At 38.7% G+C, this 15,687-nt stretch overlaps 2 protein-coding genes across 2 annotated transcripts in view; one reads left to right on the top strand and one right to left on the bottom strand.

The window, feature by feature from the left end:
• LOC124257686 overlaps positions 1–15,687 on the bottom strand; it is a 69,450-nt gene that overhangs the window by 44,903 nt on the left and 8,860 nt on the right. Inside the window, exons 3-4 of the mRNA XM_046691819.1 lie at positions 15,019–15,149; positions 9,038–9,138 (exon numbers count right to left, since the gene is read on the bottom strand). Of these exons, the coding sequence (XP_046547775.1) occupies positions 9,038–9,138; positions 15,019–15,149 (232 nt within the window). The remainder of the gene's footprint in view (positions 1–9,037; positions 9,139–15,018; positions 15,150–15,687) is intronic.
• LOC124257687 (ankyrin repeat domain-containing protein 50-like) lies at positions 2,801–8,768 on the top strand. Its single transcript, XM_046691820.1, has 2 exons — positions 2,801–2,937; positions 5,481–8,768. The coding sequence occupies exon 2, from the start codon at positions 6,084–6,086 to the stop codon at positions 7,158–7,160; it is 1,077 nt and encodes a 358-aa protein (XP_046547776.1). The 5' UTR covers positions 2,801–2,937; positions 5,481–6,083; the 3' UTR covers positions 7,161–8,768.

Raw genomic sequence — 15,687 nt, 5'->3', positions numbered from 1 at the left:
ATAAAAGCTCTACATGTAAAGATCTCTGAATACTGACATGATTGTTTAATGTCTCTTCACAAGTCAAGCTCTGTAGCACATAAAGGGTTAAAAGCTTTTAGCTTTCATCAACCCCTTTACACCCTGATGAAAAGACATTTCTTCACAAGAAGGTAATGAAGTAATGTTTTCATAAAAATCCAGACAATTTAAAAATATATTAATCCTTAGTTACTGTTTGTTTGAGCAAAACAAAGACAAAGATTTAATAAAGTCTAGATGGACTGCTTCTCACACATAAGTTACAAATAAACACACTGCCTGATTGTGGACCCAGATTTGACTGATGCTGTGTGACATAGAGTAGGACTAATTGAAACTAAGACAGTAGGCCCAGACTGGCCTTGTCTGCCTACACAACACACAATCTCCTCACAGCCCTGATAGTTAATCTTCAGACATTACTCAGTGGGGCTCACATTACAAGGGGCCATCTCAAAGATTAAAATACACAAATTGAAATACTCCTGCAAAGACCATGTTTCGTCTTGTGAGAAATGTTAATAAGTTCAACAACAACTTTTCTCAATACCTCAATAATATTGACATAAATAAAACATGAGGCTGGAGGGCTTAGAGCTGTCTTATCACAGGGAGCTGAAAGACAATTATGGCCTTTATGAATCATCTAGACTGAAATATTCTCCATATCTATTCCTCAAAATTACACAAAATCTGTGACAGTTTTATATTATGGTTTTCTCAAGTTATGCTTAGATGCCTTAGGGGAGGTGGGGTAGCCTAATGGTTAAAGCGTTGGCTCGTCACGCCGAAGACCCGGGTTCGAATCCCCACATGGGCACAATGTGTGAAACCCATTTCTGGTGTCCCCCGCCATGATGTTGCTGGAATATTGCTAAAAGCGGCGTAAAACCAAACTCAGTAAGTCAGTAGATGCCTTAAGGTAAAATATTGATTTACAGGAATATGAACAGATTTTGCACACCTAAGCTATTCACTGGGTTGTCAATGCATTCGGAAAATGATGATATGATAGCAACCTGCTTACTCATCATTTTCTGAATAATCTTCCCATATCTCCACCAGATAATGTTGCAGTGTATAACATGGACAAATTTGTTCCATTTTCAGAACACAGGTTAGTTGGTTTCTTTCACTGGCCTTAATGCTATGAAATGAAAGGAGATCATGATATATTGTTCATGTCTGTCTTACAACAATGTTTGATGTGGTCGCACAAATGATATATTGATACACAGATAATGACACACATTCCTTAATGTTTCTCACATTATTCATAGAATTTGCCACACATCGGAAAACTAATATATCCATGACAGCCTGTGTAAGTGTCTAACATTTGGCAAGTCTATTCTAGGGGAGCAGGACAAGAGCCACCTTGACAAAAGCCACCTTGACAATTTACCCAGTCCTAGACCCCTATTCCAGGTGCCTGCAGTTCCAGGGTCTACACAAAGTGCTTGATTCATAAGGGAAATTGAGGTGGGTCTCCTGGCAACTTTTTATTACACTTTATTTAGATAACTAAAGTACTGTTTTTCTGTAATGAATGTTCATTTCAGAGACAAGATAGGCTGTGCAAGGGGAAGTTACTCCAGCGGAAGATGAGCTTGTCCATGCTGTGTCCCCATTCCACAAAGCGATCGTAGCACTAAGATGATCATAACTCCCATACTATAACATAGACTTATGGCTGTCTAGCGCTACAATCGCTTTGAGGAATGGGGGCCCAGGTCAGATTGACAAGACGACCCTCTTAAAACAAATAACAACTAACAAAATTGGCCTATTTCGTACCATGTTCCAACTGTGGGTGAGGTGGTGGGGTAGCCTTGTGGTTAAAAGCGTTCGCGCCTGATTGATTCCCCACATGGGCACAATGTGTGAACCCCTAATCTGGTGTCTCCCCCCCCCCCCCCCCCCCCCCTGTGGTATCGTTGGAATATTACTAAAAGTGGCGTAAAAGTATACTCACTCACTCCAACTGTGGGTGTTTATGTACAATAAAATTCTTGTCCTTTACATCAAACACTGCAACATCCCAACTCTTTCATGTCTACCATCCCAAACTTGTCTCTTGATAAAGTTAGACTTAAGCATTAACATATAGGTGTTTCCTGACAAGGATTAAGTTGCAGATTTCTTAAGTCATGATTAAGTTGGGCTAAATATCGTGGATATACTTTTAACCATAACACAGCCACAGCAAGCAAAAGACCTTCTTCTGACTTGATTTAAGAATCTGACTTTTGAAAAACATTTAATCAGAGTAAAGTTTTTTACAATGCCAGTAAAGATTGCTTTGACAATATATAATCCAAGCAATTTTCTCACCACGAAAACATATAGTTTTTTTATTGATAAATTGGCATTACAAGCCAGATATTTGATTCTTTAGACTCCAAACCCAATCAAATTATTAAACTTTAGCTTACAAAAAATCCCTTATAATCAATCTTATTCATTTTTTCAATTTCAACCTAGGGAACAAACCTTTCACTGTTAGAATCTGTGAACAAAATGTGAAAGAAAAACATGGACTAACAGGCTTTATACATAGCACTCATGATGGAGATCAAACCCTTTCACGGACTGACAAATCACCCATTCAAACATGCAGTATGGTAAATACATGTCCTTTCTGCATGTTCTGACAATCCCTCGTCACTTCATCAAACAAAGTGCTTAAAACATTATCCTTATCGTGACAAATGTTCCTGAATATTGTCAGCAATACTTTTGACATAACCCCTTATCACTGTCGTTGCAATCTCCATTGAATCGATAATCTGTACAGTCAGATAGCATGTTCCCTGCTTGCAGCCATTCCCATTGTATACCGGCTCGTATTAACCCGGGTGTTTAAAGAAGGGAAGGATGTAACCCTGGTCCAGCATACATTGTTATTCCACGAAGGTAGGTGTGTTTTCAACCGAGGACACTTTGCTGTAGATTTTGTAGGGAGCAGACAATGTCAACGAGCATCACAGGCCATGGTTTTCACAGCCGTGTTCAAGGGCTCACTGCTGAACGTTCAAGGGTACACTTGAAGGTTTTACGACCGTGCAAGTATTCTTGTGTCACCATATAGTGACATAAACACGCTGGATGCATCTTTCTAATTACTAAAATGTGTATTTATTGTCCTTGACCTTTTGAATTAATTCAAAATGGAAGTATGCTTCCATTGTGTTGATTTAGGAATATTTATGATGAACTGGTTAAAATATGTTGAAAACTGGCTGCGTACAAAATACATTTTATTGATGAAAATGGATGATTTCTTTTCTCCAATTTCTGATCAGAACAGTAACAAAGAGAAAGCATAATCATTTTTTAAACTACTTGGGTCATTTCATATACATAACAATGAAAGACATCTTTTATGATTACATAATGAATACACAGTCCGGTGGACAATAGAAATGTCAGATTTCACAAACTGAAAAAGATAAAATGTTAGCATTGGATGGTGAAGGAATATGTTTGTTGGTTTAGTTCTTTGTTCTGTTTATTTGTTGTTTAACACCAGAATCAGCAATATTCCCGCTGTACGATGTCAGTCTGTAAACAATCATGTCTATACCAGACAATCCAATAATCGACATCATGAACGCTGCTGAATGCAAATGGGATATAATTACATGGAAACAATCAGGTTAAAAAGCTGGACAGCAATTATGTGCTTTATATCTAAACAATAACACTTATTCTTGGATTAAATATTCTTATCTCTGGTACTCCGTGACCAAAAATTGTGCTTAAATTATTTACCAGTGTTTGGATTGGTGGAATAGTGTTGCCAGACTGTCTGACTCAGGGCATTATAGTGTCGTATTACTCACATACAACCAATGTTCTGATATCAGCACATGTAGGTTAACTGATTGGTCAGTTGAAGAGCAGCATGATGTCACACTGCTTCACTGTTCACTACCATAGGCTATGATAACCAGGTTATCATCACTAGAGCTTCTCTGTTGCATTGTGATGGTACAGATATTTCTTGTTCTTTCTTGAAAATGACAATAAGTAAACAGATGATTCTGATCAAACTAGGAAGGAATATCTCTCCTAAGAAGCTGATAATTATATTTTCTGAGATGTGGGGCTTGGGACTGGTTTTAAAAATAATATGTACTCAAAAGTAAGAAAGGTAAGATACTCTATGGATGACAACTTCTATATTATATTATGCTGCATCCATAGAGTACCATACTTTTCTTATTATTCATCAACTTGTAAAATGCCAATCAAACAGATACTCAAAAATACTAGAAAAGAATATGTGGTCATCATGATTTTATACACAATTCAAAATCTTCTGAAAAGTATGGTGTTGTGGGTCTCAGTAGAATTGTGTGTCTCTTTCACAATTTTTCAGTTTATTTGCTTTTAAACAAGGACCAAAGAAACATAGTCAAAAGATTTTTATCCCTGCACCCACCCACCCATCCCTCCCCACACACACACAGGCATACATTCACACGACTCTGTAGTTACATTTAGCAAAATGCAAAATACCTCTCTGCTTTTGTCCGCTTGTCAGGCCGAATACCTGAGTTCGATTCCCCACATGGGTACAATCAGTGTTTAAAACTCCCAAAGTTCCAAGCCAGACAGCTGGACTGGTAACTTTAAAACATTACCAGTCTGGATACATACTTGCCTGTTCGGTTTTCAACAATAATAAAAAAAATCAGGTTTCTGAATACTTTACTGTTTGTAGGCATCGGAATGAACTACATAGCACTAACAGGCAATGAAAAAAACTGAAAGTACACATGTTGTGATTGGTTAGCGTAATATGAACTGTCCAATCGTAAGTAGTTTAACATACTTATCATAATACCTTAAACACCTCAAACTGACGACAAGAGAACCTGTCTGATATTATGAAATATTTACTGTTAGGAGTAAAAATATCTACCAGACCACTGGACAGGCTACTTTTGAAATTTGACCATTTGAGATGAAAATAGACCGTTCCGGACGGTCGGGCAGGCGGGAATTTTAAATGCTGGTACAATGTGTGAAGCCCATTTCTGGTGTCCCCTGCCGTGATATGCTGGAATATTGCTAAAAGCGGTGTAAAATCAAACTCACTCACTCACTCACTCTCCGCTTCTGCTGAACTGAAGTGTTATAGACTACCCAAACAACAGTACATTATATTCAAATATTACACATTCTCTCAAAAACCATGAGATAATGCCCTTTAGAGTAGAGACTTCACCCTATCCCACAATCACATTCTTTGACTATATACCACACAAAGTCTTCCTGTACAGACAGGCAACTATTTAAAACAGATGGACTCAATGTAGATTGGTATATAATAATAGCTTTGAAGTTCAAAATTTAAAAGAAATGTCCCCAAATTAAATATTCTTCACAAGCCCATATCTGTTAACCAAAATCCTGTATGTTAATTACTGATTACAATTTTTTCTCTTCAGAAGACACAACATCAACAATGGCTACCCGCTCAGCCCAACAGGACAGTCAGCGACTGGACATGTCCAAGATGACCCTAGAGGATGAAGACAAGAACCTTCTGTTCTGGGCGGCTGCTGCTGGCAACACATCCAAGGTTCAAGACTGTCTCTCAAACAGGAAGCACAACATTGATAAACGTGTGCTGAAAGGAAGAACAGCCGTGATGGAGGCATCTGTGCGAGGCAAGCAGACAACATTTGAGCTGTTGGTGACAGCCGGTGCAGACTTAACCTTGGTTGATGATGATGGTGATTCTTGTTTAATTTTGGCTATTGAAGGTAAAAACAGAGCCATAATTCAAAACTTATTGAAACAAGATAAAGTGAATATCAACAGCAGGGGTTCGGAAAACAGAACTCCAGTGATGGTGGCAGCCCTGGTGTGGTGACTTTGAAATTTATGATTATTTGGTGTCTGCTGGAGCAGACGTTTTGGTCTGTGACAGCAACAGCAACACCTGCCTTCATCTAGCAGCCCAGAGTGGCTGTGCCAAAATAGTGGAACATTTACTCCAGAAAAGATTTGAGATCAATCTCCGGGGTCAAGTTGGGCAGACGCCACTGATGATGGCTACCTTTGCAGCAAAGAAGAATGTATTTGACTTGTTGTTTGCCAAGGGAGCAGATGTGTCACTCGTGGATGCCAACAACAATGGCCTGCTCATGATGGCTGTATTTTCTGGAGATACATCAATGTTGAAAACGGTTCTGGAGAGAGGGAAGCTTGAGATAAACAAAGCTGGAGAGAAGAGGATGACTCCTGCCATGATGGCAGCATTGCTTGGCAACAAGGAATCATTTGATCTGTTGTTAGCTGCTGGAGCAGATCTAACACTGAAAAATGAATTCGGTAATGATTTCTTATTTTGGGGAGCCAGTGGAGGCAATTTGAAAATTGTCAAATATTTGTTATCGCTGAAAAAGTTTGACGTAAACCGACAACAAGAACATGGATTATCTCCCTTACACATAGCAATCACTAAAGGACACAAAGAAGTGTTTCACATCTTGGTGTCGGAAAATGGGGATGTTAACAGTCGTAACGACCAGCTTTACAACAGTCTGATGATAGCTTCTGATACTGGACACATTAATATTGTAAGAAAGCTGATATCAATGAACAAGATCAATCTGAATGAACGTGAAGAGAATGGATGGACGGCTGTAATGATAGCAGCTAAATGTGGCCACAATGAAGTCTTCGATGTCCTTGTGTCATCAGGAGCCAACGCCTCACTCATGGACAAGGATGGAAATGACTGCCTGATGTTGGCATGTATCTATGGCCAAGCCGTGATGGTGAAGCATCTGTTGTCCATGACGATGTACAACATCAACCGGAGAGGAATCTACGGTTGGACTCCTGTCATGGCGGCTATCAACGAGGGTCACCCCGAAGTGTTCGACGTGCTGGTGGAGGCTGGGGCGGACATGACCCTCCTGGATGAGAGAGGGAGCAACTGCCTCATCCTGGCCTGCATGGGAGGGAACGTTACCATAGTACAACAACTACTGTCGATGAAGGTATTTGACTTGGAGTACAAAGGTCTTGATGACAGCGCAGTGACAGCAGCGGCGAGGGAGGGGCAGACGGACGTTGTTCAGCTGCTCATTGACGAAGGTGTCAGGATAGACTTGTGATCAGCGAATAGAGACATGTATGTTAAAGTCCAGCTGGTTGATACAGAAGTCGAGAACAAAAGACTGAAGTGTGTTTCTCATGTCAACCAGTGGTCTAACTGTAAGATGCCGCATCTTGCTGAGCAGAGTTGCTTCCCTTAGTTGCTAGGATTCACTGTCATGCATTCAGATCCCGATTTACCACATAAATGGTCTTCCATCAGACCTGCCAGTCAGTTTCAGCCTAACCAAAACCTGTTCCAGAGCTCAACAGTTAGGAGTAGACTCCTGCCCAGGCATAGAGGAGGCGAGTCTGTATGGCACTAAAATAACTATTGCAGCAGCCACAGATAAAAAGCCATATGCTGTGACTGATTTAATCAGCAACAAGAGTACAAGTGCAAAAGACACAGTAGCATCCGGCAAACAGTGTTACGTCCTAGACTGTGGCTGATCACCTCAGTGTCTGTTATGTGATAACATTTTTGAACTGTAGCAGTTTGGGCATTTCTTCCACAACATTCATCTTGACAGTTCCATTGCTTACGGGAGACTCGAACCAGATCTCACTCATTCATCCTTGTAAACCACAACTGATGTAATGGACCTTGACAACGGATCCTTAAGAAATAAGAACAGAATCGAAACAGTAATCCATTTAATAGACATTTTCCTCAACTCTCCAGAGACAGAAGTAATAATGGAAGGACGTTACAATGTTCTCGGCTTCAAAGGCTCATGGCAAAATTGCCACTTTCTATGGAAGAGGAACAGTGGGGTAGACTAGTGGTTAAAACTTTCACCCGTCACGCAAAAGACATGGGTTCGATTCCCCACATGGGTACAATGTGTGAAGCCCACCATAATATTGCTGGAATATTGCTAAAACTAAACTCACTCACTCTATGGAAGAGTGGGAAGATCTCGTACCATCCTTCGCCAATGAGCAGTGTATCATGCTAAATACTCATGAAAATAACTATCTGTTTCATGTAGAATCCATGTTTAGATTTATTTATACTCATGTTAGCCTGTTATGTTGCAGTGAAGTGTTTACATATTGTACAAGTGTATTGTGGAAGTGCTAGTCAACCTTGAAACAGATTATCATTCCACAAAGGGAGATAACTCTTGAATACAGTCTCCAGAGACCATAAACTAGATCACATCAGCTGCTCCCAACAACTCCAACAGAACCTTTACAAATATAAGATCAGTTTATAATACCAATATACATCATTTCAAGGGGCGGTAGGGTAGCCTAGTTGTTAAAGCGTTCGCTCATCACGCCAAAGATCCGGGTTCGATTCCCCACATGGGTACATTGTGTGAAGCCCATTTCTGATGTCCCCTGCCGTGATAATGCTGGAATATAGCTAAAAGCGGCGTAACACTAAACTCACTCACTCACCCAATTAACAGAAATATCCAAATACCAGAACTAGATTTGAAGTTGCTACAGACAGCTGTACTGTTACCATGTACTGTTAACAAGAAATGAGATGTACGTGAAGCTTTGCTTTATTTAAATGTTTTTGATCTCAAAATTATACCAAGGCCATTTCAGCATTAGTCACATATCCTGAATCTGTAACCATGGTACCGGTAAATACATTGTTTTAACACACATGTGAACCTGTTTCATTAAGCATTATTCATATCAACTGAGTGTGTATTGATATTCTAATGGTGTTTTTACATATCTTTCAAAAACATATAGATTTGTTGGATGAGATAGATAGAAAATGTGATATATATCACATTTGAAAAACAATCATGCTTAAATCAAAATCATTTGATGACAGACCCTGACAACTTGTGAAGGTCTTGACTGTGACTGAAATATATCACAGTTCACTTGATTAACAAATATCCCAAACAAAATCAAATTCACTCACCTGCTTCATCAACTCCAAGGGAGAGAACCAGCTTGGACAGGATGTGGTGGTAGTTTGGGTTGTTGAGTATTTTGCTGCAGCCATCTTCAGATATACACAATCTGTAGGATCACAAAGACAAACACTGAATGTAGGATCACAAAAACAAACACTGAATGTAGGATCACAAGAACAAACACTGAATGTAGGATCACAAAAACAAACACTGACTGTAGGATCACAAAAACAAACACTGAATGTAGGATCACAAGAACAAACACTGAATGTAGGATCACAAAAACAAACACTGAATGTAGGATCACAAGAACAAACACTGAATGTAGGATCACAAAACAAACACTGAATGTAGGATCACAAAAACAAAACAAACACTAGGATCACAAGAACAAACACTGAATGTAGGATCACAAGAACAAACACTGAATGTAGGATCACAAAACAAACACTGAATGTAGGATCACAAAAACAAACACTGAATGTAGGATCACAAAACAAACACTGAATGTAGGATCACAAAAACAAACACTGAATGTAGGATCACAAAAACAAACACTGAATGTAGGATCACAAGAACAAACACTGAATGTAGGATCACAAAAACAAACACTGAATGTAGGATCACAAAACAAACACTGAAAACAAACACACTGAATGTAGGATCACAAAAACAAACACTGAATGTAGGATCACAAGAACAAACACTGAATGTAGGATCACAAAACAAACACTGAATGAATAGGATCACAAAACAAACACTGAATGTAGGATCACAAAAACAAACACTGAATGTAGGATCACAAAACAAACACTGAATGTAGGATCACAAGAACAAACACTGAATGTAGGATCACAAAACAAACACTGAATGTAGGATCACACAAAACAAACACTGAATGTGTGGATCACAAAACAAACAACTGAATGTAGGATCACAAGGAACAAACACTGAATGTAGGATCACAAAACAAACACTGAATGTAGGATCACAAAAACAAACACTGAATGTAGGATCACAAGAACAAACACTGAATGTAGGATCACAAAAACAAACACAATCTGTAGGATCACAAAAACAAACACTGAATGTAGGATCACAAAAACAAACACTGAATGTAGGATCACAAAACAAACACTGAATGTAGGGAACAAACACTGAATGTAGGATCACAAAACAAACACTGAATGTAGGATCACAACAAAAACAAACACTGAATGTAGGATCACAAGAACAAACACTGAATGTAGGATCACAAAAACAAACACTGAACTCACAAAACAAACAATGTAGGATCACAAAACAAACACTGAATGTAGGATCACAAAAACAAACACTGAATGTAGGATCACAAAAACAAACACTGAATGTAGGATCACAAAAACAAACACTGAATGTAGGATCACAAAAACAAACACTGAATGTAGGATCACAAAACAAACACTGAATGTAGGATCACAAAACAAACACTGAATGTAGGATCACAAAAACAAACACTGAATGTAGGATCACAAGAACAAACACTGAATGTAGGATCACAAGAACAAACACTGAATGTAGGATCACAAAAACAAACACTGAATGTAGGATCACAAAAACAAACACTGAATGTAGGATCACAAAACAAACACTGAATGTAGGATCACAAAAACAAAACAAACACTGAATGTAGGATCACAAATGTAGGATCACAAACAAACACTGAATGTAGGATCACAAAACAAACACTGAATGTAGGATCACAAAACAAACACTGAATGTAGGATGACACTGAATGTAGGATCACAAAACAAACACTGAATGTAGGATCACAAAAACAAACACGATCTGTAGGATCACAAAAACAAACACTGAATGTAGGATCACAAAAACAAACACTGAATGTAGGATCACAAAACAAACACTGAATGTAGGATCACAAGAACAAACACTGAATGTAGGATCACAAAAACAAACACTGAATGTAGGATCACAAAAACAAACACTGAATGTAGGATCACAAAACAAACACTGAATGTAGGATCACAAAAACAAACACTGAATGTAGGATCACAAAAACAAACACTGAATGGATAGAAAACAACACAACCTGTGGGAATCACCTGGGATCTATCTATTTAGGATTCCAAAATAACATCATTTGGCACCCAAAGTAGGAGAACATACCACTTAAATTAACATTATTTTATTTAATTGGGATTATTTTCCTGAATTATGAAGCATCACAACACTTGCATGCACATCATTCATGTACAACATTACAGCCAGTATAGAACAAACTTTATGGATAACAACTTCTTATATTCGTGAGTGTGACGCTTCCATACAGATTCTTGTACTGTTGTCAAGCATCTGTGACAACGGTACAAGAATCTGTATCGAAACGTAACACTCGTGAATAAAAGAAGTTGTTATCCATAAAGTTTGTTCTGTATTGTACTTCCCAACTTCTAAAATGCCACTCAAAGATATTAGAGCCAGTTCCTGTCACTGGATCCTGTTGTCAAGGAAATACAACTCACATCTTAAAAACTAATTCTGTATATCATTGAATATCTTGAACATTTTGCATGCAGTATAGCTTTGCAATAACCTTGAGTGACGCACAGTCACAATCGGTTCATGATAGAGATAGTCTTGCAGACCGAGAATACAGGAGGCACGTGGTTATTCACTGTCCACAGACTGATCATGAAAGTTCACTGATGGAAGCACATGTCATCATGGTACTTCATAACATCAGTCTAGTCATACACAGAACTATGATGGTGTAGATAGAACTAGTTTCAGCCACTTGTTATAATTTCATGATGAAAAACTTTCCAGATTTAGAAAATCTGTATAAATATGAATGGGATAAGCAGGGATTTACCTCGACTCACAAACATGAATGACCTGGGGACCCCCAATTATTAGTCTTAAGGGTTCTTGCAGGCAATATGCGGGACAAAACCCTGGGATAAGTTCACCTCCAATCTGGGCATCATCACTGACATTTGCTGCAGACCTAAGAACAGCCTCCAAGCAGGTCCCACACTTGACCCGTGAAGGTCCGGTTTAGAAAATTGATCTTCAGTAACCCATGCTTGTCGTAAGAGGTGACTAACGGGATCGGGTGGTCAGGCTCGCTGACTTGGTTGACACATGTCATTAGTTCCTCATTACGTAGATTGATGCTCATTCTGTTGATCACTGGATTGTCTGGTCCAGACTCGATTGTCTACAGACCGATGCCATATAGCTGGAATATTGCTGAGTGCGGCATAACACTAAACTCACTCACTCACACACTCTACCCACACTTAGTCAGTACTAGTCAAAAAGTGAAAACATCTTTGCTTCATCTGCCATTTAGATGATAATATATGTTTAATTCACTGCATAAACTGTCAGTCAAAAATGAAATATTTATTATTTATGAAAATCATTGTATCTCTAAGCCTTATTAATGTTATTTGCTGCAGTTCAATATATTATGTTTTTCAATGAGCCTGTATTTTGTTGTTTGTTCATGAGTGAAACCAATTATCTTTGATTAACCAAATCTACAAACTTTTCATTAACCATATTTGGAAGGGGCGAGGAGAACATGGTCATCTTGGACAAGGTCAAGGGGAGTTTGGCACAATGATGTACAGTACACTATGGACTCAATGGGACCACTTAGTTTAATTTGTTACATCCTTAGTGCATAACGATATATATACACTTCAAGCGGAAAAACTGGTTGGATTGTTGTATCAGTGAGTTCATTGTAAGTGCGCTTTATAAATGTTTACTGTATAGCATCCGACAATGTTTGAAAAAATATGGGAAATTTTGCACTCTACATATGAAAAACACTGATCTTCACTGAAGCTCTTCTCTGTCCTCTTGTTGGCAATACAGTTATTTAAATAAAGGGACCCCACTTTTTGGCCAGGCTCGATTTAGTGCTTTGTTACTTGCACTGGTTCAACCGAATATTACAAAGTGCAACCTAGTTATTAGTCTAAATTGCACCAAGTGCAAATCAATTTTTGAGTGGGTAAACTTCTGAATAAAACATCTAAATAATTCAATATCATAATTCTTTCATTACATATTGCAATAAAAGCAGTGCAACTGGAAGTTGGCTGGTGCAACCACAGGAGCGTGTCACGCTTAGAAACAGCGTTAGAAAGACATATAGGTATATAGACCCTACCCTAGTACTATATAAAAGGAAAGGGATGTAACGACGGAACCACCCCCTCCAATACTCACTTGTCGGCCATAGATGGCCTTGACATTCAAGTGATCTGAGCAGATCTGCAGAAACTGAATTGGGCCATCCGACTGATGGAAAATATAATATACTGTAAGATTTTGACTGATTGCTAAAGGGCGTGAAATGTGAACTTTGCAATATTCCTTCTATTTTGGATGATGTACAAAACAGTAAATTGTTAAGATTAATTTTAGAGGTTGTAAAAATGCATTCGATATTGATTCATTTTTAGGATGTTATATTTATAAATAGTTAACCTCTAAAATTATTCTTTCCAATTTACTTCTCAGGTCACTTAAATGTCAAGGCCATCTATGGCTGACAAGTGAGTATGATTGCCGATGGTTTTGGAGAAAATGTCTGCTTACTGTCGAGGAAATGATTTGTAGATGTTGCAATAAGTTTTTAGACCCGCGGAATGACGCTGCCGATCAAATCTAGCCCTACATAGGTGCTGTCAACGTGGCTGGAATTAATAAACGAATTTCAAAGGTGAGTTTTCGCTGTCTTGGGTGATCAATGATTTTGGCTTGGAATTGCGGAGGTAGCTGTTTTTGGTGAGTCGTGGCGTATAACTTTTGAAATAATTATCCTATCGTGACCATTTATAGCTCAATTTTGTCGCTTTCGATCCGTAGGCCTCAACGGGGCCTTAAAAATATTTTACGTGGTAAAATCTAACTTTGATTGAGGAGTGGGTGGTTCCGTCGTTACATCCCTTTCCTTTTATATACAATGCCACCCGGTAATTCCGCGCACCTAAGCACATCGATCGCAACATGGCACCCAACGTCTCTTATTTTTTGTGGTTTAAGTGACTTAACATGCTGGTATGCATCATATTTACCTAGAAATATAAGTTTTATTGACGACTATAAGATTCTAATGTTGCATTATGCCATACGGTTGACCTTATCGGCGTTCTGACGACATCGCTTGCTGTCCAGTACTGCTGCGCAGCAACTGATGCGCAAAACATCCAGCTGGACATCCGAAGTATGGAAGCATATAAGAGCCAGATTATTTTCAAAAATCACTTCATCAATGTAAGGAAGAGTGTTTCATATTAAAACCAATTATGAATAATGAAGAAAAAAGGTTTAAAAGTCTGAAGAAAACAAATTTTCATAAAACTGTCAATTTATCTGTCAATTACTGTTCTTTACTTACGTTTAGTGATAAAAAGCCAGTCCCTTGTAGAAATGTCCCGATTTCAAGCGTAAATGTGGTAGCAGACGATGTGTACCTTCGATACGGATAATAATATTGCAGGTGCGCAGAATTACCGGACACGCGGAATTACTGGACTCGCTTGTAGTACTAGGGTAGGGTCTATATACCGATATGTCTTTCTAACGCTGTTTCTAAGCGGGACACGCCCCTGTGGGTGCAACTAGGTTTTTATCTTAGTTTGCTTCCGGTGCAAGTAGGTGAACAACTCTTAAATCGAGCCCTGTTAGCTGTGAGGTTATTTGACGTTGATGAAAGAACAAATTGTTACAGGGACATTGTATTTGGCAAACCCTAAAGTATTGATTTCATTCTGGGGTTACACCATTGTGATTTTCAAAAAGGGGGAGGGGTTTGAACCCCATGAACAACCCCCTGGATAAAGCACTGAGAGGCATACTATTACAAGACTAATTACAACGTTAGGATGTAGACTGAGAACCTGAACCAGACCAAGGAATATATTGACCATCCTCAGTTTATTGTTAACTTCATCAGTTGACATACCTGGCGATGACTAGAGCTGCATTGCTGGCCGTCCACAGGTTGTCCGTGTGGAGCAATGCCGTCACATTGTCCAACATGGCATCCACACAATCAGAACTCAGAATCCAGTTACGACCCTCGTTACTTTCAGCCTGAAAAAAAACAAGAATATAAATATAAAACATTCATTTCATCTTCAGAAAGTTTTCATAAACAACACGTTGGGGGAATCCAAGATGGTGGTTTTGCGGATCTGGACCTACATTTAGGAAACGATCTTAGTCCTAAAATTATCATAAAGTTATCATACAGAAATCGTAGACTGCTATGGCATATTTTCAGAATTGTCATAGTCCTTAGTCGTCAGTTTGCTGTAAATCACAGATAGCTCCACATCTGTCTTAAGTTTATTTTATCTTCATGCAAGATTGATCCAAGATGGCAGCAAGAGATATTTAAAGTCAGATGTGACCTGACAATGTAATCAGGAAATACTTGCCACATTATTGTCAGTGAAATCCATGTGAAGTTATTGGTAAAAACAGTTTTTTTCAAAACCACTCGTTATGTCACTATGTTTTAGGTGAATGTACTTATTCAGGTTTCACCATCTGGTCATCTTCTAAAGGATGAGAGCGGTCATAAAGGTGGAATATTGCTGAGTGGGACGTAAAACTAAACTCACTCACT

Source organism: Haliotis rubra, unplaced genomic scaffold, assembly GCF_003918875.1.
Source record: "Haliotis rubra isolate DU_JTF1 unplaced genomic scaffold, ASM391887v1 Scf67, whole genome shotgun sequence".
NCBI lineage: Eukaryota > Metazoa > Mollusca > Gastropoda > Lepetellida > Haliotidae > Haliotis > Haliotis rubra.
The sequence above is the reverse complement of the archived record's forward strand: the minus strand, read 5'-3'. Positions and strand labels throughout refer to the sequence as shown.

Bases quoted from the DNA above. Each gene is read 5' to 3' on its own strand.
- LOC124257687 (XM_046691820.1), top strand. From the start codon at position 6,084: ATGATGGCTACCTTTGCAGCAAAGAAGAATGTATTTGACTTGTTGTTT.